Raw genomic sequence first — 25107 nt, forward strand, 5'->3', positions numbered from 1 at the left:
TTTTATTAGTGAGTTATTACGTGTTATTATAAAAAGATGTTGCTTCTTGATCCGATTCACATTGATTAAACTGAAAAACAGTTAGCCTATCAATATTCAAAATGGATCTTATAACATACAAGTTTTTGATTCCCTTGCAGAATCTTTATCATGTGATAGATTTTGAGGTTTTTTCACATAAATTGCATTAGTGAGAATGATATGCCAAAATGTTCTTGTACATTCCTGAAAGTTTGTATGAGAGGGCAAAACCCCTCAAAGAATAATCAAGGGCCACTAACATACAGTGGTGAGTACTAAGGCCCCCCCAAATCAAGACTTCCACTACTTCAAATGATGGAATAAAAAGATGTATGTAACTTACAAAATTCATTTTGTTTTAGATAGGATTTCAACAAATGATCAGTCTTTTTTTAAATTTAATAGTTTTTATTAATTGCTCACACCTAAATATTAAATATAGCAATTACAAATTGCTTAGGAGTTACAAACTAAGAAACTAAGTTACAAAAGTTACACTCTACTAATTACAACTTCAAGGCTACTGCCTAACAGGAGCCAGGTATCCAGGGGTGCATAGAAAAAATCCTCCACATACCTAAATGCTTTGCAGCAGCACCTTATATTTTAAATGTTGGATTTCTTAGTTCTCTGCATTTGGCCTTGCAGGTTAATTTGAAATTTTCCTTAGGCAACAGCATTGAATTCAATACTAACAATAAATTACAAGTATCAGTGCAAAAAATTAAATCAAATCATATTCGTTTACATTGAGGTTTAACATATTAAACATAAGGCAAAATGTGGCATGAAGTCAAACTAAAAAGGGAGGACACATATGCATGACCCCCATACTATGAGCTTACATATGACAATAAAGCTTTTCCTATTCACACAATACCGTAAAATTCTGAAAATAAGCCCCTCCATGCATAACCCCCTCCATATAGAAGCCCCCCAAATCTGAAACGCAAAAAATACCTCCTATAATAAGCCCCTCCGAATACAAGCACCCGGGGACTTGTATTTGGAAAATATCCTCCATGATGAGGGAGATCTTGAAGTTCATTGCCTTTGTGTTTGAACTTGGCATTTTCAGTGCAGTTAATTTGTTATGATTTTTCAGCCAGTTGCACATTCAAAAATTTTGACACAGATTCCTCAGCAATAAATATTTATTATAAGCTCAGCAAATTTTGAAAAGTAAATTTCCCTCCTATGACAAGCCCCTCCGGATGTAAACCCCTCAAAAAGGTCCAGGGCTAATTTTTCTGAATTTTTTCGGTATTCAATTTACTCTTACAGAACGATATACAATTTAGCTGTCATCATCAAGTCATTTAAAATATTAAAATCTTTATTTATTTCAAAACTTTAGATAAATCATCTCTCACATTGACATCATTATTGTAAAGATTTGTAGCTTAAAATTAACTTTTCATTGGTAAGCCAAGAGCAGAGAGCTTCCCAGAAAGGCTTGGTCACATAAATTTGCAGAAAAAATTATTAGAAGTGCAATGGTTCAATTCTCATTTACAAAAGGCACCTAAAGGTCCATCAAAAGATTGGACTGTTAGCAGATAACTCTCAAAAATAATTTGCTTTCCTGGCTAACTAGTCTGAGGTCCCAAAAACAGTGTTGCCCGCATGAAAGTCGGTATGCTTAGACAAAGCCTTTCACAAGGGTTGTTTATTTGGAGCAATAACAAAGGTTTAAGCAGAAAAGATACATTGTAACAGGTTTCATGTACATTTTGAGCATGACGAAATGAAACTTTTAATAACAAAACAGCTAAATTTAGGATTAAGTTGCCAATTACACGAGTTTATTTTAACAGATCACCCACGTCAACTTGTAAACCAAACTGAGACAAGGTTTCTGCACGACCCACTGATACATTAATTATGTCTACAATTTGTGACTCAAACTCTACTCATGCCTGTTCACTGTATAAGTGGGTGAGCATGCCGATGATGAATGCATGGTTGGTACCATGTACGACAAGTCTACATTAGTTTTTGGCATGGGACTGTGCGGAAATCTTATGCAGAGATCTAGCCCGTACTTTTAGTAAATACATATTTATTGCTTTGCCAGTTGTAATGCAAACGTTAGAAATTTAAACTATTTTATACAATAAATAAAAAAAAATACTACACATTTAAACAAATTTTGTTTAAGAAAGGTGTCTACTTTTGCTACTGCGTATACGTTTGGCGCCTACTAATGCAGCGATATTTTTGCGCGGTTTAAAACTATGCGAAGAAAGCAGAACTTAGAAAGTGCTCTTGGTATCAATCCAAAACAAAATGGGGGGTAACCACGCATTTTTCAGAGATAATAATGCTTCAACATGGAAAAAAAAAAGCCATACATTGCTTTGAATTTTACTGTTAATTTTTTTCAATTATTTTTGCTTTACCCGCATAGTTATAAATCACGCAAAAATACTTCTGTATTAGTAGGCACTGGTTTAAAGTTCGATTGTTTATGTACTCACCAATTTTCAATGCAATGGGCCTCATCAACAATACATGCAACCACTTTCGACTGAAAAAACTTGTTTTGCAGTAGGGCCCTTCCTTCTCTCGAAGCAACTATGGCTTCCGGGTGTGCAAACACGACCCTAAATTCACCGTTTTGGACCTTTTTTAATGTCTCACGACCCACCAACAACTCGTACTGTTCAGTAGATTCTTCGTCGTCAGAATCACTCTTGTCTGCCTCACCAACAGACTCTATTTTCCCACTGCGAAGGACGACGCTTGAAAGACCTCGCTGCACAAGAGATTGCGAATGGTTCGCCATTAAACTGTCCAATGGACAAACAACGATAATAACTGAGTCCCTTTGTACATCACTTCTTCCGCCAGCGCCAGTCTCGGAGCTCATCGTATGCCTTTTAAAACTAATAAGGTCGGGAATTAACTGGAATATTAGAGATTTACCGTAACCAGTAGGCAATACTCCAATTAAATCCCGACCTAAATAAACTGCCTCTAGGGCGCGAACTTGGGCTACCTTGAAAACAACAGAAACATCGCATTCAACAACAGCAAAATTCAAGGCTTGAAGGAAAGTGACCGCCATTTTTTTTAAACTTGGACGTTGGCCCCAGCCTTCTGCGCCAGGTTGAAAGCGAGGTAATCTGCAAGATTTCAGCAGATTTTACCAGCCTGTACCAGGGCCGTTCGTCGTGGCTAACCCCGCGGACGGCCCTGGGAACGAGGTTGGCATACACGAGGAAAGCCTGTCGTAGCAGCCGCTTGTCAAATGGTGGGAATTTTGAAGGTCATCGATTCACTCGATCAAAATGCTGTCAAATTTTAGTTCTAAGAACCTGTATAAGTCGTCATGCAACCACAAGTCGTCTTTTTCTATGGTCCGCCTTGTTCGGTAAGTGTCGGTTGCTTTTTCTTTTTTTGAGTAAAGATTTCATCAAGGCATATATGGGCACTTGGAACAGCAAGTTACATGTTTGGCTTTTAAGGACGGTGCCTACTATAAATACTGATTTTTCTGTGGTTTATGACTATGTGAGAAAAGCAGATCTTGATCTTTGCAAGGGCTATTGAAATTGAAAAAGAAAATTTGGGGTAATCTCGCTTTTTTTTTAGAGATAATTAAGCAACAGTTATTCTAAAAACAATAAAGTACAAAGTAATATGAAAAGTGGCGTTTTTTTTTCCAAATTAAAGCTTTGTTATCGCTGAAAAATGCATGGTTACCCCAAATTTTGCCCCAACCCAATACCCCAACACTTGCTAAGTTCTGCTTTCTCGGCATAGTTTTAAACCGCGCAAAAATAATCCTGCAATAGTAGGCACCCCCCATAGGAAACCCAAGTATCTCGAGATGCGCATAACGTATGCACGGTAACAAAAGTAGGCACCGTCCTTAAATCTACATAGATAAGCTTACAAGCTTAGTCATTTCAAAATTTACCCATAAGCTTATTACTAATGCAGATTTCCATTTAGCCTCCATTTTAAAATTATTTGATAGTGTTCGGCGATGGGCCTGTGGATTCTTAGCAGTATTTTTCATTATTTAGTTATTGCATCAAGCCATGAGCATAACTTACCAGTTGCTTTCAAGTTGTGAAAAATTCTGTACAAGCTAACTGGAACTAGCAATGAGAAAACTGTAACCTAAAAAAATTATTTGGCAAGATAAGCCTAAGTGCGGAAATTTTCCGCACAGCCCCATACATAATTTATTATATATACATTTCGCAACTTACACTCTATTCACACTTGCTGTTTTTGGAAGAGGATTAATATGACATTGTACGAATAATGTACCTTGGGCTGTGCGGAAATCCTTCCTGCATTTTGTCTAAAAGTGGTTTCAAGAATGCCTGAGGTAATGAGAATTTCTAGAGAATTTCTCCCCACTTCCCGCATCATACCCTGGGCATTTGACCATGCACTATTCCCAGGGAGTGTGGAGTTTGAACTAAATTTATTTTTTGGTAAAGTGGTGGCGGAATACACACATGGGCTTTTTCCTGGTTTGTGCCGGTCAGTTAGGCCAAGATTTTACCCAGTGGAGCAAATGGCTCACTCAAAAGGGCTTCAAAAGAGTGTTTGAAAGTGTCATTAAGATGAACAGCTGTTGATTGACACTGAAAATCTGTCCTCAGAGGAGAGGCATTTTTGCTTACTTAAAAGGATAGGGTATTTGAATGGCCTTTTTAACTTGAGGTACACTGTATGGAATTTGAACAAGTCAGTCTCCAAGAGTTAAATGCCTGGGGGTTGCCCGCGGTTGGGGATGTTGTAGTTTTCAATTGATTGAAGTGTATTATACATAATTGTGCATGTTCTGTACAATGCCCTGTTCATGGGCTGTTTATTTGTTCATTATTTTGTTATTTTTTTTCAGGGAAAAACATTATTTTATGCTCATCATTTTTCTCAAACACATGAGAGAATAAGTCCACAAGAGTTGTTTGAGGCTGATCCTTCCTTGAGTCTCAGAGCAGTGATTCTCAAGGTCGTTAGTGTTATAAACAAGGTAGGTGCTTAATTAACACATTATGATAATTATATACATGTAAGAGCAGCCAGATCAGGCTACATGTTGTCCACAGCACACATAGATGTTGCAATTTATGACATATTATTTAATATTGAATATCAAAGCATAACATAACATTACTATGATGGTCATTGTTAGCTCTGTGTAGGTGGTAGAGGGGTGGTGGTTGTGGGGGGGGGGGGTTCATTTCCATCTATCATCTGGAATTCCACCTCTTTGCCTTGATGTTATGCTATAGTTGATATTTTTTTTCTCTGTCTGTATTTTCTCAAAATAATGACGTACTGTTACAGTTAGGGTAGCATTAAAAGTGTTCCAGATAACTTTCAAATTCAGGGAATCAATGAAGAATTTTGAGGGGTCAATAGCTCAGGTTCTCTCCAAATCTTCTCAAGTTTACCATTCATTTTGCCGGGTCAGGAAGCCTGTTGTCTTGGGTTTTTGCCCTGAGACTCCTCTCTTATCTGGAACACTGGTTAATGAGATGAACTTCTCCCTAGGGATTTGCACTCTGAAACAGTGTCAGCCTTTCCATAATATCAGTTTTTCTCCTGACAGTCTTTTGCTACTTTTCAGGGTCAAAGTGTGATTGTGGATGATGGTAACAGCACCAAGAAAACCAGAAGATCTTACTTGAAAATTCTCAGACACAAGGTTCATTCAGTGACTAATGTACCATGCTTGCAATGATATACATGTATGTTTTGCCATTTACTTAATTGCTTTAATTTCAGGTTCCTCATTGTGCATACCGGGTGATTCATTTCCATGTTTCCCCTTCTGATGGCCTGTTCCTTTGTCAGTGGGCCAGAGAATGGGAACTTGCTCACCAGTTTGAATGTATGTCCCTCAATGCTCCATGCCAGAAAGATCACACTGCAAAGGATGTGGAACACTGGTTTGAGCAAACAACTGGTGAGTTACGTCATGTTCATACTATTAGCAAAGTGCTGTAGCCAAAACAGGGCCCCTTTTTTGGGGGACCTAAGGTTTTTCAACATGGCACAGAGGGATCAATAACATGAAGAATTGAGGGATGCAAGAAAGGGGATGCACTGTAAGGACGGAAGACAAAAACGGGATGAGGACATGACCTTTGGGATGCAGGGATGCACAAAGCTAGTCTATTTCCTTTAGTTTGAGAATGATGAACAATGCAATTAATCAAGCTCTCTACAGTACCCCTCTTACAGCATACCTTAAAGAAATCTTTTCTTTATTAGACAAGTCCTTCCTGGTCATTTCACAGAAATTATAGTTTACTTGTGTGTTATGATTTCAGAATCACCTGGTGAAGAAGAAGGGTTCAATGAAATTAGTAAAGTTGAGGTGCAGCTGATCTGTGACACACCTTTTAAGGTAATTCTGTGGCATTGCCTTTACAAGATCCCAGTGGGTATAAAAAAATGATCAAAGGTTGCAAGTCACAGCTGTGTTGATGCATGCAGCAATAAAAATAATTGTGGTTATTAATATATATGAATTTACTAACTTTAAATTCAGAATAAAGAACAGTTCACAAAATGAAAATACTCACAAAATTATTCTGCAATCAGTACTTGTTTCCATTGTAATATGATGGTTTGTGTTTATAAATTAGATCTTCATCAATTGAATTCTCCATTTTCATAGTACAGTCGTCATTGTAGCATTTTTGATCAATTTTTGATTGTTTTATTATGGCAATACATGTACAACCATGATGGTGGTCATAATAGAGGAATAAGAAATCTGCTGATGTTGAATCAAATTCGACATTTTCTTTGTTGCACAGTTTGTTGTTCCAGCTCTCTTTCTCCAGTGGGAAGGTCTGTTTCAAGAAGAAGATGTGCAATCTACATGTAATGTACAGAGGATGGCTGTTGATGTTGTAAAAAGGTGGAGCCATAGTAATCCTGATGGAAGAGTCATTGTGTTAAAATTGAATGACAAACAACCATGTCCTAGTAAGGCTATATAACATGATGTTAATACATTGTGGACATATGAATCAGGCAGATACCAAAGAAAATACACTTGATGCAAAAGAGACATTTATAATTATGGATTTCATTTCTGTGATCTGTGATTTGCTTTTTTTTCTGTTCGTGAACTGTGCAAGAGACCCCCCCTGTACGACCCTCATGTAATACTATGTAGAGTGCCTGAGGGAGTTAATCTTTTACTTTTTTAGTTGGCTTTAAAAAGGGATTGTATGTACTGTTGAAGATGAATGGAATTTGTCTCAAGTCAAAGTGGCATGAAGGTTTAAAGGTTTCAGTTAAGCATTCAATCCACCCCATCCCCATATTTATAGGCTGAGGTTTCTTGTAGGACTCTTTATATTCAATAATATATCACATTGTACGATTGACAGTTTTTAAATTCAAATGGCCATTCCGAAATTATGTACGCTTAACATCTGTATTGCAATATATATTTATCTATAGATGATGTGCACAGGTACTGTGCATGTACTATATATAGTCAATACAACAAGTACACATGTACATGACAAAGGACAAAAATTGATTTGTAGCTTAAGTAACTGGAGGCCAATATTTGTCAAAATTTGAGAAAGTAATGATTGCTTTAATAGTATGTATTGTTCTACATTGTACAGCACCTTGCTTTGTTATTTAAGGTCTTTTAATGTCTTCTATAATGCTGAACAGATGGAAAATATGAATGTGTGGATGAAATGAAGCAAGCCATCAGTGAATTGGTGACACAGGTAATTATAACAGTTAAGATGGAGTTATTCTTATCCTAGATGTACATGTGCACCATTTGACTGGCTGGTGTATAATCGTACCTGGAGGTGTGACATGACTTATGATCAAATTATGTAGATACATGTAGCCATGCAGGATGTTTGATAGCCATGTTGCCATGGCATCAACACATTTGCTCATTCAAACTGTCAAAGATGAGATGATCACAAAACCTTAAATTTCTGTTACTAATAGCTGATGCCTTTTTTATTTCCAGGCAGCAATCCCTGTGTTCTTTGTGCACTTGTGTATGTTCCTCTGGAAGTTCCACAGGCCACCCAATCCAGGAGTTTTTGCCTGGCTTCAAAGGCTTCACAGCATTGATTTGTCAAACAGGGTATTATGTGTGGCTGATATTTTATCATTTTGGATACATAGAATCAAACCAAAGGGATATCCAGGGTGGGAAGTCTGTATTTTCTGAACTTTCTTTAATTGCTAAGTTGAACTTTGTAAGAATTTTGATTTCTTTGGGGCAAATAGCTGAATTGCTTGCAGTACAGAGAAATAAGGAGAGACTGTACGACTAAACCCCCTTTTTTGCATTGCCATAATTTTATATTTATGGACCGACAGTTAATTTGTCCAAAAGACACCCAAATGCATTTGCTGTTTCTCGGTAGTAATTAAGGTTAGCTCCATGGTATATAGACCTTTGGTGTCCTTATCATACTGCTTTGATTGCATGGGTTAATTTTAAGCCATCATTTTAAATTACAAATTAATTTTACAAAGATGTTATGAGTGTGACCAAAAAGGACATGCCCAAGGCAAAATATCTGAAAATATCTTCAATTAAGCTATACTTCAATATATGGCAGTGAGCACTAGAGTAACCAGGTACCTAGAATTGCCCTAATTCCAACATGAAAACACGAACCAAGAAATTAAGACAGTTGAGAGTAACAATGTCTCCTTATCTCAACCTTCCAGTGCACTGTGGGCGATCATGTCACTCTAGTATTGGATTTCTTGTCTCACAATGTAGGTGCAGGACATGCGTTGAATTCACCTTGTGGTTCATCGATGGCATTTGTTTTAAAACATTAAATGAAAGGGACAAGTTACCATTTATTGTAGTTGGAATTTAGTCAGATTTGCAAACAAGATTGCAAAATCTCATGAACTCATTCATGATGCATACACTAATGATTAGCCAATGGTGGAGATTAAGTGACAAAATGCCACTTTTCCCCAGCTGCAAACAGTAAATCTTACATTGTACTAAAAGTCAAATAATGCTTTTGCTGTCCTGTCCTCAGGCAACATTGTATGTGTATTCAAATGAGAACCACCAAAAGGCAGCTAGTGCAGCAGGAGTCAAGTGTATCAAGGTGAAGAGTGCATTAAATTATTATTGAATTTATATGACTCTGTACATGCCCAGGATCAAAACTGTCTGAACACTGAAAATGATTTAAAATTGCAAGCATCTTTTAAAATGCATACATTTACAAGCAATCTATAATTATGTTAGATAAATCATTAAGTGTTTTTTACTTTGTTTACATGTACAATGTACATCTCCAAAGTTAATCAACATGTTTTTAGTTAGTTGATTTTGTTTTGTTTTTCATTATGAAGAACTGTTTGTTTGTTCTCCTCTTCTCAGGCAAGCAAACTTCTCCAGAATCCACAAATGGTAAGGATAAAACATTCTGTTTTGATTTTTCAGAGCTATTTTTTGTATGAGAAGCAGACTTTTATACACGTGATTTGCATAATGATTCAAGCAGGATCAATGATAAATATATCACCTGCTTGTGTTACACTAGATCGTGGCCAAGGACGTTTTTTCCCCTGGTGTTACCAGGGACTTGGTAACACAATTGTAAAGCATTTTGATATTTATTTGGTTACAAAGCACTTTTACTCTCATACGTTCCGGATTAAGTCCTTAATGATTCCTTAGTGATGGTTACGTAGCTGGTTTCTATTACTAGCCCCATTGTCAACTGGCATCCTGTGTCTGGAGTTGTGTCACTTCTTTGGGAACAATGACAATGGGGGTGACATAACTGACCCCTACTTTGATGGGGGTGACTTGACAAGGTACTAACATGACTGGCATTCAGTTGATGTCAATCATAGCTGGCAAATCGTGCTTGAGAAACCTGGGTCCATATACATGTACACACATGGCAGTAAAAGTTCCCTTCGAATATGCCTGCTGACTGGTTTACCAGAAAGCCTTGATTAATGCCAATTTTTCATTTTGTAGATCAATGCTGTGCATTGTGGAGTAACAGCACACGTTCCTGAGTGTGTCAGGAAGGCAAAGCTAGCGTGGTTTGGTTCCGAGAACAGACCTGCAGCCAGTGTACCTCTGTTTTCCAGGGCTGCAGCACCCCATGTTCCTACTAACATGTGTGACATGCCACCACACTGCATCACGGTAACAAACGGTCTCTGCATACACGGAGTGTGTTTTAAGGACTTTGAAACTTTTCACAGGTTTGGATTTACTTTCACATCACCTTGTTTTTGTTACCATGGGTTAAAGGTCTGGTAACACTGGTACTGTTTTGGGCAACTTGTTGCACAAGAGTAGTACAATGAGTGATTTTTTGCTGTACTCCTATTACCACCAATGCGCAGAACATGTTTCCATGTTGCAAAATTTAGAGTAAATGCAAATGTCTACTTTGTGCATCAAAGTTGCCCATTTTATTGTACGTAATGAGTACATGTAGTATTATGATAGGTAGAAGTAGGTGGAACGTAAGCTGAGGATGCAGCTTGCAAAGCACCTTTGTTGTGCAGTAAGCAACAAGAAAATGTTGCCTGTATTACTTTGCCTTAAGCAGTTTGATCGTTAGCATTTTATATACATACGTGCTGCATGTGACTCACTTAATGCATGTCCCGATGTCGCAAAACGGAAAGAAAAAAATACGGAAAGAAAGTCAATTAGGTTTACTCCTTTTATCGCATTATACGAGTATCATTTACGTAAGCCCCATTAAAAAAAAAAAACAAAAAAAAAAACAGTTACTGTATTACCTTTCTTATGCCTCATTGTTGTTCACTAATCCTGCCGGGGTAATTTTTAAGATCATGGTGTCAGAGCTGAGAATTGTGTTTGGCAATACAGTGAAAACCCAAGGATAAGAACCAGGATTTTCCAGTGTTATCTTAAAAATGTTATCATTAATAAATAATTAATATATTCGGGGTATCCTGAGAAATAAAGCTATCTACCAGTAGTTTGATTGGGGGAAGCTGCTTTGCTACAGTGTAATGAAATAGGTGTGTTTTCGCGTTCTTCTTGTGTCTCTTGTAACAAACGTAAATTTTGCTTTGTGTGACTACATGTTTATTCTGCTTTCGGTCCTCTCAATTATTTGAACCAACAACAGTCCCCAAGTTTTCCAAAGAAGAACCAGTTTCAAGGTAAACCAGGTTGTTATATATTAGGATTCTAAATGTCAAATTGTAGCCCAGAGATTCTTAACCAGCTTTGGGGAGTACTGGGTTCGTATACACAGTTTTTATTGTAACTCTCAGTTGACGACTAACTTTGTTTGCTCTCACCTTCTGTCTTCTAAACATTGTATAATACCGTAAGGAGAAGATAGATGTTGATTACCAGGGAGAAGGCACTTTTGTAACATACAGTAGTGCGCGTGCTTCCCTATCTAACACCTATTGCCGTCATCATGGTACATTTCTCAACATATGCATGGCTGTGCGTCCATAAAATGACGTGCGCAACTTGCAGACAAACTCGGGTTTCCATCGCTTAGTTTTACTTTGTACAAACTAATTCAAAGAAGTAAATTTTCGTTGACAATTTCAAATGAAACGTTCTCGTTCAGCTGTTTCCGCGTACTACTTTTCGATACTTTGTTGTCACTATGTTATAAAAGAATTCGTTCACGCTTTTACCTGTGCGTATATCGAGTTATGGATGCACTTGGGAAGTTTGGAGAGCGCTCGAGAAGCTACGCCTCGAGCAACTCTTACGCTTCACTCGTGCTCTCCAAACTTCCCGCGTGCATCCATAACTTGATATACGCAAGCTAAGCATGAACCAATTCTTAAGTGTATGGTAGCCTCTAATGTTTTTCTTTCAATTAACAGGTTCAACTCCCGGTACCAACATGTTGCAGTACCAACAGAACCTGCGTTAAAGGATATCTTCATCTACAAAGACTGCCAGTCAAGTGAACAGAATATGAACATTAGTGAAAGAAAGCTAAATGCTCAGTCTGACTTGCCTTCTATTGAGCCTAGGACAGCTAAAGTTTCACCAGACAAATGCCATGAGAGCAATCAAGTGGATCAACTGACTGGTGAGTTAAGCATGTTTTTGTATGGTTTGTAATGCAAGCTTTACTGATCAAGTATAGGATTGCAATAAGGTCATTGGTGAAAGACGTCCTTGGATTTTTTGATGAGGACAGTCTCAGACCCAAAAGTCTATGAACCTTTTAAGAGTTTAAGGTTAGCAGATATGAGGGGATGAGCTCCAGGAATTGGTGTGGGGACATGTCTGGGGGACTTGTCCCATCATTTGAACTACCCATTTTTGTGAAAACGTCTAGTTGCAGTGACCAAATTTTGGTGCCTGCATGAACTAAAAGTGGTTTAAATTGAAGGGACAAACCCTGAATCCACTCAAAATTATCCCGGCATTTCCAAATCGTTGACACAGACAATCAATGATTGAATTGGAATGCAAAAGCTCTGTTGAAGTAAGTCAAGAATAATATTGATTGATTTGCTGTGGATTGCTATTGATTGCCATTGATTGTTGGTTTCATCTACTGGATATACCGGCCCTGAACACACAGCTATGCTGCCTCTTTTCCTGAGAGTGGTGAGTGATCTCACTTTAGGGTGCAACAAACAAATAAACTTCTGGTCAAAATTAAATTCCAGTGTGCTAATCACCAGGCCCCAGTTGTTCAAAGAGTGGATAACGTTTTCCCGGGGGGGGGGGGGGGAGGGTTCTTCCTTATATGGGCTATATAGGCATGTGCGGCCCCAAAGAGTATGGTTTTTCAGCCGCTTTGGTCATAAATAGGGTATTGATTTTAGCCATTTTGGTAATAAATAGGGTATCAAGTTTTTGCACTCGAGTCTTGAATTCGTTTTTTTTTTTGAAGAGGAAGAAGCTACTTCTTCATCATGATGTTTACGGCAACTGTGTACATGTACGTGCAGCAACGGCTTGTCACGTGCTCCGGTCATGAGGTCTGGAGGGGTTTTTGAACTGAAGTTGACCAGACACTATCAGGTCATAAAAAGGGTATCAAATTTTTGGTCAAGTCAGAAATAGGGTAGGGAAAATCGCAGATTTTGGTCATAAATGGGTAAGGGTTTTGGGAAGCGGGCCGCACACCCCTATCCAATTTCTTTGGGACGTTTTCCAGCAGATAAATTGTACCACTGACCAGCAATTTTTCCACTGGATAAAAGTTATTCGCTCTTTGAACAACCGGGCCCTAAGCAATATCCAGAGTAGACCTTGATTCCTTTTTATCTGGGTGTTCAATAGACAATAGAAATACGTGCATAGAAGGTGACCCTTCGAGTATATGCACCGATATTTTATGGTGTCCAATGGTTGTGTTTTGATACTTGTTGCAAGGTCAAAGGGGTGATGTAGTATCTCTACAGATGATGGGGTAAAGAGAAAATAACTAGCGACCAAACGCAGTGCATCATTAAGACTGAATTCTGTCCTTGTTCGAATTTTCATTTCAGTTCTTATTCATTCTTTTCCGGTCTTTTTTAAGGATGAGACAACAAACAATTATTTGCAGAGAAATATCAAACAATGAAATAAATTCAAATCAACCAACAATTCTCATACTATTATTTTATTAAACTTCAAAAAGTTACATTTTACTGATTTCTAAAAGTCACAGTGCGTCAGGTTGTTACATGTACATCTTGTATACTCAGACTCTACTTATACTTGACAATAGACAATTCCAACTTACTAATTAGGGCAAAACTACAGTACCAAGCAGTGCTTGTTAGTTAATGTACAATAAATCTAACCATCAAAAACATCCTAAAATCTAGCCTTTCATTGTTAGTGCCATAAAAATATAGTGTCGTAAAAATGTCAATGGCGTTGGAACAATTGAATTTGTGGAAGGAATTAAATCCTGCACCCTGCTAGCAGAGCCTTTCTTTTGCTCGCTCGATTTTGGCGTCCTCAGTAAAGAAAAAGACAAAACGAGGCTCTGCTCACAGGGTGTAAATTCTGGTGTGTCACACTTGACTTGAAAGCTACAAAATTTTAAGAAATTTTCAGAAATATTTATCTCTACAGAATGGGCAAAAATGTGTCACAGCCTACCAGCAAAAAGAAAGTAAAATAGTTGTAATAAAGCTGAAATGTTACTTTGGTTGAGATCGGTTCAAAATTTCAATTGACTTACACTTTCACTACTTCATTTTTTTACTTTGAGAAAATCGATTTCCTTATTAACAAAATCTCTAACAATTTCATATCCGTTATGCCGTCATGATCTCAAGACCGGCGACTACAGTAACTCTTGCTTTTAAAACATTTCCCCACCCATCCTACCCACCCCGGGCCAGTTGCCAACCTCGTATTTGAACGCCTTTGAGGCAGTAATGTACATACAGCTGTTTCGACAAAGTTTGTCCAAAAACAAAGAAAGGGGGGAAAACCGTACGCGACATTGCCGAAAGGTAGTCTGGGAAATACCCAATAAATTTCAATAAAAGCTCAAAATCCATAATGTTTCGACAGTAACAGCGAAGACTTGAGATGGCAGGCAATGGATTCTGAGTTTTAATTGAAATTTTTTGGGTATTTCCCAGACTACCTTTCGGAAAATTTTGTCGCGAACGCTTTTACCCTTTTTTTGGACAACCTTTGTCGAAACAGCTGTATAAGCCTCAAACTGCCTTAAATTGGTTTGCTGAGAAATTTAAACTGCGTTATCGGTCGGCCTTATACTTAAGTGTGTACTGTCGGAAAAATAAATGGAAAAGAACAACTTTAATCACTCTCAAGTAAAGACATTATTTCCTGCCTCACTGGCCGCAGAGGGCAAATTTGATTCAAATATTTGAATTCGGTGGTTAAACCACTCAGACACAACGATGCTACCATTACTTAAAACACTTGGAGACTGTGGTGCTTTAAATGCTCCTAAGTTGCTGCCTTGTGTTCCAAACTTACCAACAAATCTTCCATTTAGTTCAAAGAATTGTATTCTATGATTACCCTCATCACAAACCATCAGCTGGTTTGATTTATTCACTGACAAACAGCAGGGAAAATTCAACTCACCATCCCCTGTCCCCTGCCTTCCGAATTTGTACTGGTATTTTCCCTCTCTATTGAACAATGTAATGCTATGAAGATCGGTGTCTGACACTACGAAATATTCGTGACACTGAACACAATGTACAGGAAAACTTAAAGTGCCAGGCCCACCTATCTTCGTTACAAACTCACCATTCGTTGAAAAGATCTTAATCAGTTTGTTACCTGAATCAGCGACAATAACATTTCCATTGGCATCCAATGATAAACCCAAAGGATTAGAGAGCTGAGTATCAAGTCTTCCTTCCCCACATAACATGCCCATGTACTTTCCCTCCCTACTGAAAATCTGGATTCTATTGTTACCACTGTCTGCCACTAAAATATTTCTATTAGTATCAAAGCATATTCCACGTGGGCAGATAAACTCTCCCTGATTGGTACCATAGCTACCGAAGGCTCTTAAGTAATTCCCACTGGCGTCAAAGATTTTAACCATGTGGTTCAAACAGTCAGTTACAGCTATCTCATCAGTGTCACTTACTGTCAAACCCCAAGGCCAAAAATTCCTTCCCACAGACGAATCACTTCCTTCAGAAGAAACTGAAACAGATTTGAATGGAAATGGGTTCACTAGCATAGCCTGTGAGCAAGCTCCCTGCTCCGGTGAAAAATAACGAGAGGCACTCGGGGAAGGAGAGTGCCCCCCGCTATTTATATCCCGAGCGTGACGATTTCCGGAGCTGAGAATCTGCTCACGTGCTTTCGGACTACCTTGTTCTCTGGAAGAATAGCTGATATCATACTGGCCATTCTTGTTATCACTGATTTGCATTTCTGTCGCGCACTCTCGACCTCGTTCGTCTCGGACATCTACCGTTACCCAGTCATTCTCATTGTAAAGCAAAGTTTTCTCGCAGTCTCTAGTTAAATGAAGTGGTACTACTTCGCCTCCAGCAAATGCTTCTTTCATTCCTCTGCCCTCAGCGATGCATTGGCTTACTTCTGTTTGGTTGGGTAGTTCCAGGGAACCAATTTCTTCGCTGTTGACATTTTCGAGCAACTTTCCATTTTGCAGGAAAACTAAGGCAGGAAGACTTTCAGGGTCGTGGGCTACTGGCTCGGTTTGAACAACTTGTTCTGGGGTGATTTCTAATGATCTCCTTAGTTGGATTATCTCTGCATTTGTTCCTCTATAAAGCAGTTTATCGCTCTTTTCTAGCAATGATTCGATCACTCTTATGCCATCCTCTGTTTTGCTCCTTTTCTTTGTTAGCTTTTCGAGTGATGATTTTGTTTGGTCTTCCGCCGCATCGAACAAACGTTTCCTCTTCGCTTCAATGACCGCCATCAAATTTTCCACAAACATCTGTATATTAGCCTTTATGTCATTGCTTTGCTGAATGATTTTAACGTAATCTTCATCAATTTGACTGACAATGTGTTTCATTGCTTCCAAGTTCTGTCTCTGTGTTTCAACCAGAGTAGTTATTGCAATCTTTTGTCTTTCAGCTTCGTCTTCTATGTGTTCTAAAGCGTGACCAGAATGTTCTAGAGAGCTGCAAATTTGACAGACAGATGTCTGGCAGATATTGCAATAGTATTTCAGTTCTTCCTTCTGATGTCGTTGTTTTGGACAAAATGCGGGTCGTTTCAATATCTCCTCATAGTCTTTGTCTTGAAAGTCTTTTACAGCCAGGACTCGGTGATGTTTGCTGCTTCGTATCTTGTTGTGTGCAGTAACGCACTTTTTGCAATAAAATAAGTAACATTGGAAACAATACGAAGCCTTCGAGCGTTTCTTGTCACAATTGCCACATGTTATTTGGGTTTTCTTGCACTGTTTAACTGCCAGTATATCAACCAAGCCGTTGAGATAAAAGCTGGGCAGAAGGTCGTTTAGATCGCCGCTTTCAGGCACTCTGTTAGTGGCTCTGCAGTTCGGACAGATGATCGTATCTTGACGATTTGTTGTACTTTGACTTGTTTCGTGCCATCGTTTTAAACATTTTAAACAGAAGCTGTGCAAACAGGGAAGCTGTCTGGGATCCGTAAATATGTCCGAACACACCGGGCATGACACTTCTTCGCGGAGACCAGAAAGCAGCGTTTTGATATCCATGTCGATTGTCTTCTCACATAAGCGAGCAGTCACCTCAGTTTGCGGAAGTCAACGGCCGGCCTCGTGTCTTTCTCAGAAATATTTTTCATGGTTTCTGATTCTTAGATTACTGACCACTCCCAGTTTTATTGTTATAACATGTCAATCAAAGGAATGATAAAAAGCGTCAACGGAGCTTTATTGTAGCGCTACTTTAGGTCCTCTATGTACTGGTGGTAATATTTTGATCCAATCCCGGCCAGAGTTTACATTTATTTTCTTGGTCTGGTCTCACTTTACTTGACACATATTAAATGGAGCATCTAATTTGCCCGGGTCGCGGGTCGTGAAAAATATTTTTAACGCAACTTAACTCCCTTTAAAAACATGGACATATGATAACGTGTTACTAGCCTGTTTTAAGTTCAAAAACCCAAATATGAGACAGCTGATGCTTAGTAGCAAGATGAAAGTTTGTCGTCCCTCAGTAGCTATTGGCCCGTTTACATTTAGCTTTCATTGTTTTATCATCTTTTTTTTTGCAAGTGGTTTAAGGCGGAAAAAAACTTTGAACATAAATTTTCCTTTTCGTTTCACTTTCAATTATGGGTTAGTTTCAAATAGCGCACATCACCTACAGTTCAAGATTGATTGAAACATTTCTTTTCAGGTCACGCTTAACTTAAGTTACTGCATACTTAATTCTCTGATCCATCGTTTGTGTCCTCAGTGCTTGCGGCACAACATTCATTTTTACCCTTCATATTCACATTGCTGCCATTACCACCATAATCACCCACGACTTGCTCCCGTCTGGCCTCGAAGCTCAGTTGGTAAAGCAACAGATGATCAATTCCGGAGGTCGTGGGTTCGATTCCCGACGAGATCGGAGATTTTTTTCTTGCCTCGTGTGATTCTCCATTTCCTTACTAGGGCCAACGCTCAGTAGGAATTTCATGGGTTCATCTTTAGCACTTCAACATACACTGCAGAGTTAATTCTCTGATCCGTCACTTTCGCATATTTTGGACATTGAATCGTTCACACATCATCAAAGTTGTTTTTCAGAGGGTCTTCCGTCAGCTGATAAATAAGAACTGTTCTTTACCATCAATGAACAACAAAATGCAAGGCGTCTCCGCCAAGCGCTGAATTTATTAAGACATAAACACTGTAAATGGTTTGAATCCAGGAGTCATCAGAAGTAGGTAAAATATGATTGTAATCTTGAGAAGGACCCGGCGTTTGTGGTGACATTTGACTGACGTTTCGACAACCTGAACGGAAATCATCATCAGAGTTTTCTTCACATTTGAAACGTTAACTAACAAATAAGGGTATAATGATTCCCGCCAACCGTAAACGTTTGCCCATAATGGTTGAACCACCATTTAGCTTTACCCCCATAATAATACTCTCTTTTCACGGGGAAACATGTGAACTGTTCGTGGGAGAACTTCCTGCGGCCAGTCCCCTCGTGTAAACGATACAAGGGAGTTGTCCGCTAGTGTGTGCCGACCTTTAGGTCCATAAAATCAAGAACAACAAGTAAAAAAAAAAACAAAACAAAAAAAAAAAAACAAACAAAAAAATCCTTTTATCAGAATATTAGGGGTGCTGACCATTTACATGGAAAACCCGGAAATTCCAGTTGGAAAATCAAATGATACGTGTCATTCCATTTGGATTCTATTTTTCTCACACTATTTCCTGTCCTACACACGACATGGTATTCTTTGTTTCCATTGTTTAATCTCACCTCCATTTGATGGGAATAATATTTCCTCTCTATTCTCTTCAGTTGCTGGCGCTACTAGCCCAAGCCATTTGGCAAAACAATTGACGCAAAAGGACATCGAGAGTCTTGCTTTTAGTGCAGGACATTTCAAACGAGGGGAAGGCTGTGTTAAGTTGATCCGAAATGTGACAACCACCGTGGAACCAGATGGGGTGCACTTTGCTGCTAAATGTGAGTAGAATCATGACTGTGTATGAGCATTTTTTTTTACTAAAATTTTTCAGCTGGCAAAACTGTGTAACCATAGGCCATGAATCAGATTCATCCTTTGACATCTTCGTTTTTAGATCTCACCTAGACGAGACATTCTCTGCAAGCAACAACGAGAAGTGACCAAATTTCGATGTTTTATTTCTTCGATCTATCTGAACCAGACTGCAATCCCTTCTTTTAGCTCCTGTATTCCTGGATAGTTCGGCCACGTTATACTTTTTGGGTGATTAGGATTAGCTCTGAATAATAGACGGTCCAGTTTGTTGGCGTCGTCGTTGTGGTAGCTTAAGGCCCCTTTTACTCGCAGGATTTATTCTTCAAGTGAGCCTTTACTCTGCTTTTATGATAACATGCTGTACAGTTTATTTATATGCTGTTTTGCCTACCGTTGTTAATTTGGCTTTTGAATTTTCTTTGACATAGGTTTAGGATCTCAAGGTCAACTCTATGATGTTTCTGCGTTGCTCAGTCTGAAAGGTAGGATAACTCACTTTGTGGAGTCCTGCCATCTCAGTAGAGTATTGAATCCCAGTACTAAGCGGCGAGAAGTCCTTTCCGGGCGAAATGTCGATTCATTGGCAAACGGATAGTTTGTACTATATGAAACGATGATCATTTCCTCAAATGAGAGTAAGATAAAAAACAGAACAAATAAACAAAGAACTAATATAATACTCCTACCAATAAGAACTGTTCCCCAGGTGACCCTGGCTGAAACTAAAAACTACAATATGCAAGCTGTGTATAGCACAGAGCTAAGAATAATTGAAAGCTACTGTAGATAAAATCGTGCTGTATAGGACAAACTCAAAGTTTGCTTGATGGCGCCTCCCAATCTGCTTCCGTACCTGAACCGTCAAGAGATTGCTTCTACCCGTAATGGGATGACTGAAGCTTTGATTTTTGTCTTCAATATCTAGATTCTGGCTCAAACAAGCGCCACCATTGTGACTAAAAGTGGTGTCATATTTGCGCTTTTTTTAGAGCAAGCATTGTACGTATTAGTGTATTAAAGTTGTTATTGTCCTGTTAATAGGTGTTGTGCGAGCTAACTGCTCCTGCGCTGATCCTGCCAGTAAACTGGGCAAGTGTAAACACACCGTTGGCTTACTGCTTTGGTGCACGAATGACAAGAACGTGAGTTCTTCTTCAACTTCTCTTCTTGTTTGAACGACTGTTTTCGAAAGCATAAAGAGGAAGATTGCTACAAATATGTGACTTTAACCTCAATTTCTGAATCAGATGTTGCGTATTTGTGCACATAAATAGCGTGATTAATGCACAGTTGACTCCCAATAACTCGAACCCTCGCTAACTCGAACCTCGCGCTATATCTGGCTTTCCGTCAGTCATTTACTGTAACTTTATCCCCGTTAACTCGTACCCTCACTAACTCGAACCTCCCGCTAACTCGGATCAATTTTCCTTTCCCTTCAGGTCATTTTCTATATAATTTTACCCTCGATAACTCGAACCATGTTTGTCAAGACGTGGCAACTCAAAACAAACAGTACTGTAGTCCACTGAATTTATTTTGAGGCAGCTTTTACATTCTTTGCCTTTTTTGCATAACAATATGTGTCAGTCCAGTTCAAGTTCGCATGCAGTAACTAGTCTTCTCCTGCTGCTTTGCTTGTTCTTTTGCTTCACGTTACGTTACGTTCTGACTGGGCAATTTGTAACCTAAAGTAATTTCTTTATTTTAGATGAAAGATGTCAACAATCCATCTAGTCCACTTGGCAAAAGCAACATAGGTCATGTGAGAGAAACAGTAACAAAAACAAAGGTAAGGGCAGGGCTGAAGGGTCTCCGAAAAATTAATCATTTATTGGTTTGATTTTAGCCTGGCAATAAGTCAACCACCCTTAAAGAGTTACAGCCGAAACAAGCTTAACCTAAGTATCAGTCGGGCTTTTCGGTGGAGGAGGAGGGGGCAGGGGGAGCCCTCCCCTCCCCTCTCCTCTTAGAAAGACCTTCGGCTGATACTCAGGTTAAAACAAGCTTGAATGTTTTTTGTTTGGAAATTTTATTAATGCTTCGGAACTGGAACTGGAACTGTCAAAATTCAAAGAGATTTCTTTTATTGCGGAAATTGAATTTTAATTTAATGAGTAGCTTAACACGAGTGGGACATGAGAATCGCACAGATTTGTCTTTACTTAGCTTAAACGGTTTCAGACGGCGTGGAAGTATTAAAGAGCAAGGGAGAGTCGGAGCGCGTCTCAGTTTCATCCAAATCTTAGAGTCAGAAACGAGCAAGAAGCGTTTTCGTGTTATTTGTACCCACACTTACTAAGTGCACGGCAATCTTTTTTCGAAAACAAGGTGGCGTATATTTGTTTGTTTCACCTTGAAGGAGGCGAATTGCGAGGTTCCTGCTTGCAGCAACCAAGAGGAAGTTCCCTCACAGCCTGGGAGGGGTAAATCGTTGCCGAAGTGGATGGCATCCCTTACACAGGTAGGAATGTTGGCGGTAGCCTGCTGGTACCTTTAGTTCACCGCATACGTGATTTAGTTTGTAGATAGATGAGAACCGTATAAGGTAAAATCTTATTCTCCAAGAATTGTTTGAGCTAGCGGCACACGTTAGAGAAGGTGTTAAGGACTGGTGACTGGTGAACGAAATCAGGCTGCAATACGTTAAATAAGACAAGTTTTTACTGGTATACATTCGGACTCAATACATGTAACTCTCTTAGAGTTTAGCTTTAGTTTAGCTTAGTTTAACTCTCTTAGAGGTTAGAAATCCCCAAACGTGAATCATCCATCTTCTCAAAATGCTATTTTTATACCGCGAAAAAGCCTGATACTAGTAATTCGAACCAATTGTACAGAAAATTCCAGTTGCTACCGTAAAAGTGAGAAAAGAAGGGGTAATACTTCGAAGTTTAAACCGTTCCATTTGTGTTCCCACCGGAAGAAGCGGTTTTTCGACAGAGATGGTAAGAGCTCCAGATTTCTGTGACGTCCTCAGGTAGAGCTTGCGCAGCACGTTCCAAAGATGAACCTAATCTCAGGTGATTATTCCAATGTTTGTTTCTGTAGTCTACCTTAAGCGATGGTGATGGAGGGAAAAGGACAGGAGATGAAGTTTCACCTGCCAAACTGCGCCACAAAAGGTACCAAGAGATCCAGGTTTTGTCGTTCAGTTCAGTTTTCAGTAACAAAATATGCATGAGTACGTACCATTTATTTTTAGGATGAAAACGAAAAAGACTGTAGAAAACACACTTTACTGTTTAAGTCCAGAGGAATTACTTCAAACTGCGGAGGAAATAGTAGAAGAGGTGAGCATGTTGTGTGACATGTGTCCTTTTTTTAGCAGGACTATTTTGGCATGAAGTTGTGTCACGCTAACGTTTGCTTTCTTTAATTTCGCTGATAGTATCGCTGCTCTTTAAGTGACCGCGAGTCACACGTAGCTGATCAAAGCAAACAATTGGTAAAAGACCAACAGTGCAGAGCTAAACCGAGCACCTTTGCGGGGAAGCAGTCTTGTCAAGGGAACTCTTCAAGGTACAGCGAACACCTGACGACTTTTTTTTTCCTGTTTTTACAGTAAAAAGCAATTGTTCTCTACTCTGTGTTTTGCTGTAATTGAGAGCGCTTTTCTAATTCTGCACGGCGTATGAAGTTGGCTGAAACTCTAAACATCCTGAATGAGCTGGAAGACAATGCAGTCTGTGAAAACGTTGGTTCGATGAACGGGAAATCCTTCTGATACGGTTAGATCAACGCTGTGGTGCTGAATTTACCTCTTTTAGAGTAAGAGAGAGAAAAATAGCGAGATTCAAACCTCGCCTGCCCTTTCTTACGCTTTCTTTGTTTGTTCAAGTGACGGAGATTCGCGGTTGAGGCCTATCCATCGGCTAAGTACTTCCCCTAGGTCAATGGAGTCCCTCGGCATCCTCAGTTGTTAAAAATAAGAATAAACACACCACCCTTAAGAAGCAGTCACATGTAATGTGGAAAGTTAGAGGAGGTGGGATTTATCGCGGATTAATTTCCAAATGTATGTGCTTGGAGTGAATTGGAAAGATCTTGGAAGAAGGCCTACATTCGAGCTAGCTTGGAGAGTTTTGTTGATGCCTTTTCTCCGCCAGGAGCGATAGGCTTAAGTAAGTAGTGATTGCCAAGTGTAATTAATTGTACTTTGCAATTTGGCAAGTTAATACAATTCAAGGTGGTTCTTGGAACAAAAATTGAAGAGAGTGCCCAGACGTTTTTTGGAGGAAACCCGGGATTTTTAATAAAACTTTTGTGTTTGTTTCTTCAGCGAACAGCCTGCTGCCCCTACAGAGATTGGTGTGTTAATCACAGAAACTAGTACTGGCGAGTCTCCGTCGAACGATTTAAATGTTGTTTCAGTAGTTCCAGAAACAGTCGCAATGGTCACGTTAGAATCGCACTCCAACGACAACAGACTGGACTTGAATGAGCCATCCTTACGGTCAATGGAAAATCGTAATAATGAACAAACAGATCAAACAGACAGAAAAGAACCCAAGAGAGTGGTTGTAACATCAATATTGGATGACTTTATTTGATAACTAGGTTCTTAGCAAACTGTGTCCACTTTATAGTTATTCTGAAATTTTACATAGTATTCGATGGAAAGAATGCCGTTCTGAACATATATATGTTATTCACGGGCTGGGAGGTCCGTATTGGGAAAAACTGTGCCCGAGGTCGCGGCCGACGACCGTGATCAAAACAGAGTGCACAGTTTTTCCCAATACGGACCGACCTTGGCAGGAGAATACAATTTTTATTTTTTTCCGCAAGAAAACAAGACCCAGGTCTTGCAACAAATCCGCCTGGGTTCGCGGGTAAGATCGAAAAATTTCGCCCGCTGCTGGAATCAATCAGATTGCTTGATTTACAGAATTTCGTCTTCTCGCGTACTGACAAAAAAAAAAAAAAAATAAATAAATAATAGTAATAATTTATCTTATTTTTAACATGTGTACATAGTAATTTTATTTCTTATTTAAAAAATTTAGTTCTCTCTATATTATATATTTTAGTTTAAATGTTTAAAGTTGGGTGTGACGGCCAGGAATGCTCATGGTCATGTGGTGTTTAGTAACTTAATCAATGTAGCCGTATGTAGTGAATAAAACGGTTCAGGTTTTTTGAAACACTCGCATCCTTCGGTGCAAGGAAAGAAAAGAAACAGTCTTTTTGTAAAAATTGATTACTGACAGGAACTGGTTTGGCCCTGGAAAGTAATGTATATGAAGCCTTCAGAAAGAAAAGTAGAATGAAGAAAATGGCAATAAATGGCTCGAAACTCACAAAACCTGACCAATCACTTTTGGGAGTCTTGACAGCCAATTAGATCACAGCTTAATTGGCCAATCAGATCAATACACAAACTACTTTACTCCGATTATTTCTTCCGTCCAGTTTGTCGGGAGATCATTCAATATGACGATCTACAGTCCTTCACACTAGGCAGACTATATCAAGACATTTGAGTTGCTCTATTTTTTCGCATTACGCGTGCTTTTAGTTACGACGATGCTGCTTGCCAGTGCGGTAGTTGTATAATCCAGGATTTCTCATTTTTATTACAAGAGTTGTCGCCCGTTAAAACAGTAGAAAAATTGAAATTTTTCGTTTGCGACGAGATATGACGTGGTCGTAACTGGCATTAATTGTCACATGATGACGTCAATAACACCAAATCGTAGTGACACAGCTGTTTTCAATGCATTGTAATGCAGTGTCGCAAAACCAAAACCAAGGTAATTACTTTGACTAATCAGAACAGCCGCAGATGACACAATGAACCACTCAGAACTCAAAGGAATAACGTGTGATTGGTACTAAGAGGTGGAAAACTCCTGTGAGCAAAGCTATTGATTAAGAGTGTTGCGAACTTTTTTTTAACCGATCACAGATCGAATTAATGCTACACAAAAGCAAACGCGAAT

General features: G+C 39.0%; 2 protein-coding genes across 2 annotated transcripts in view; one reads left to right on the forward strand and one right to left on the reverse strand.

The window, feature by feature from the left end:
* Nucleotides 1-2893, reverse strand: part of LOC146462289 (bifunctional 3'-5' exonuclease/ATP-dependent helicase WRN-like) — a 4337-nt gene extending 1444 nt beyond the window's left edge. The window contains exon 1 of the mRNA XM_085085826.1: nucleotides 2502-2893. Within this exon, the coding sequence (XP_084941952.1) occupies nucleotides 2502-2893 (392 nt within the window). The remainder of the gene's footprint in view (nucleotides 1-2501) is intronic.
* A 357-nt stretch (nucleotides 2894-3250) lies between these two features.
* Nucleotides 3251-24779, forward strand: LOC146462290 (uncharacterized). Its single transcript, XM_085085918.1, has 21 exons — nucleotides 3251-3397; nucleotides 4889-5020; nucleotides 5621-5698; nucleotides 5779-5959; nucleotides 6327-6403; nucleotides 6819-6990; nucleotides 7699-7757; nucleotides 8015-8134; nucleotides 9060-9131; nucleotides 9410-9439; nucleotides 10019-10251; nucleotides 11881-12092; nucleotides 18958-19125; nucleotides 19591-19644; nucleotides 20204-20304; nucleotides 20874-20954; nucleotides 21525-21626; nucleotides 22214-22287; nucleotides 22368-22455; nucleotides 22554-22684; nucleotides 23445-24779. Exons 1-21 carry the CDS (start codon nucleotides 3356-3358, stop codon nucleotides 23713-23715), a joined length of 2478 nt encoding a protein of 825 aa, XP_084942044.1. The 5' UTR covers nucleotides 3251-3355; the 3' UTR covers nucleotides 23716-24779.
* The last annotated feature ends 328 nt before the right edge of the window (nucleotides 24780-25107 follow it).

Source organism: Pavona decussata, unplaced genomic scaffold (genome assembly GCF_977016875.1).
Source record: "Pavona decussata unplaced genomic scaffold, jaPavDecu1.1 SCAFFOLD_190, whole genome shotgun sequence".
Lineage (NCBI taxonomy): Eukaryota > Metazoa > Cnidaria > Anthozoa > Scleractinia > Agariciidae > Pavona > Pavona decussata.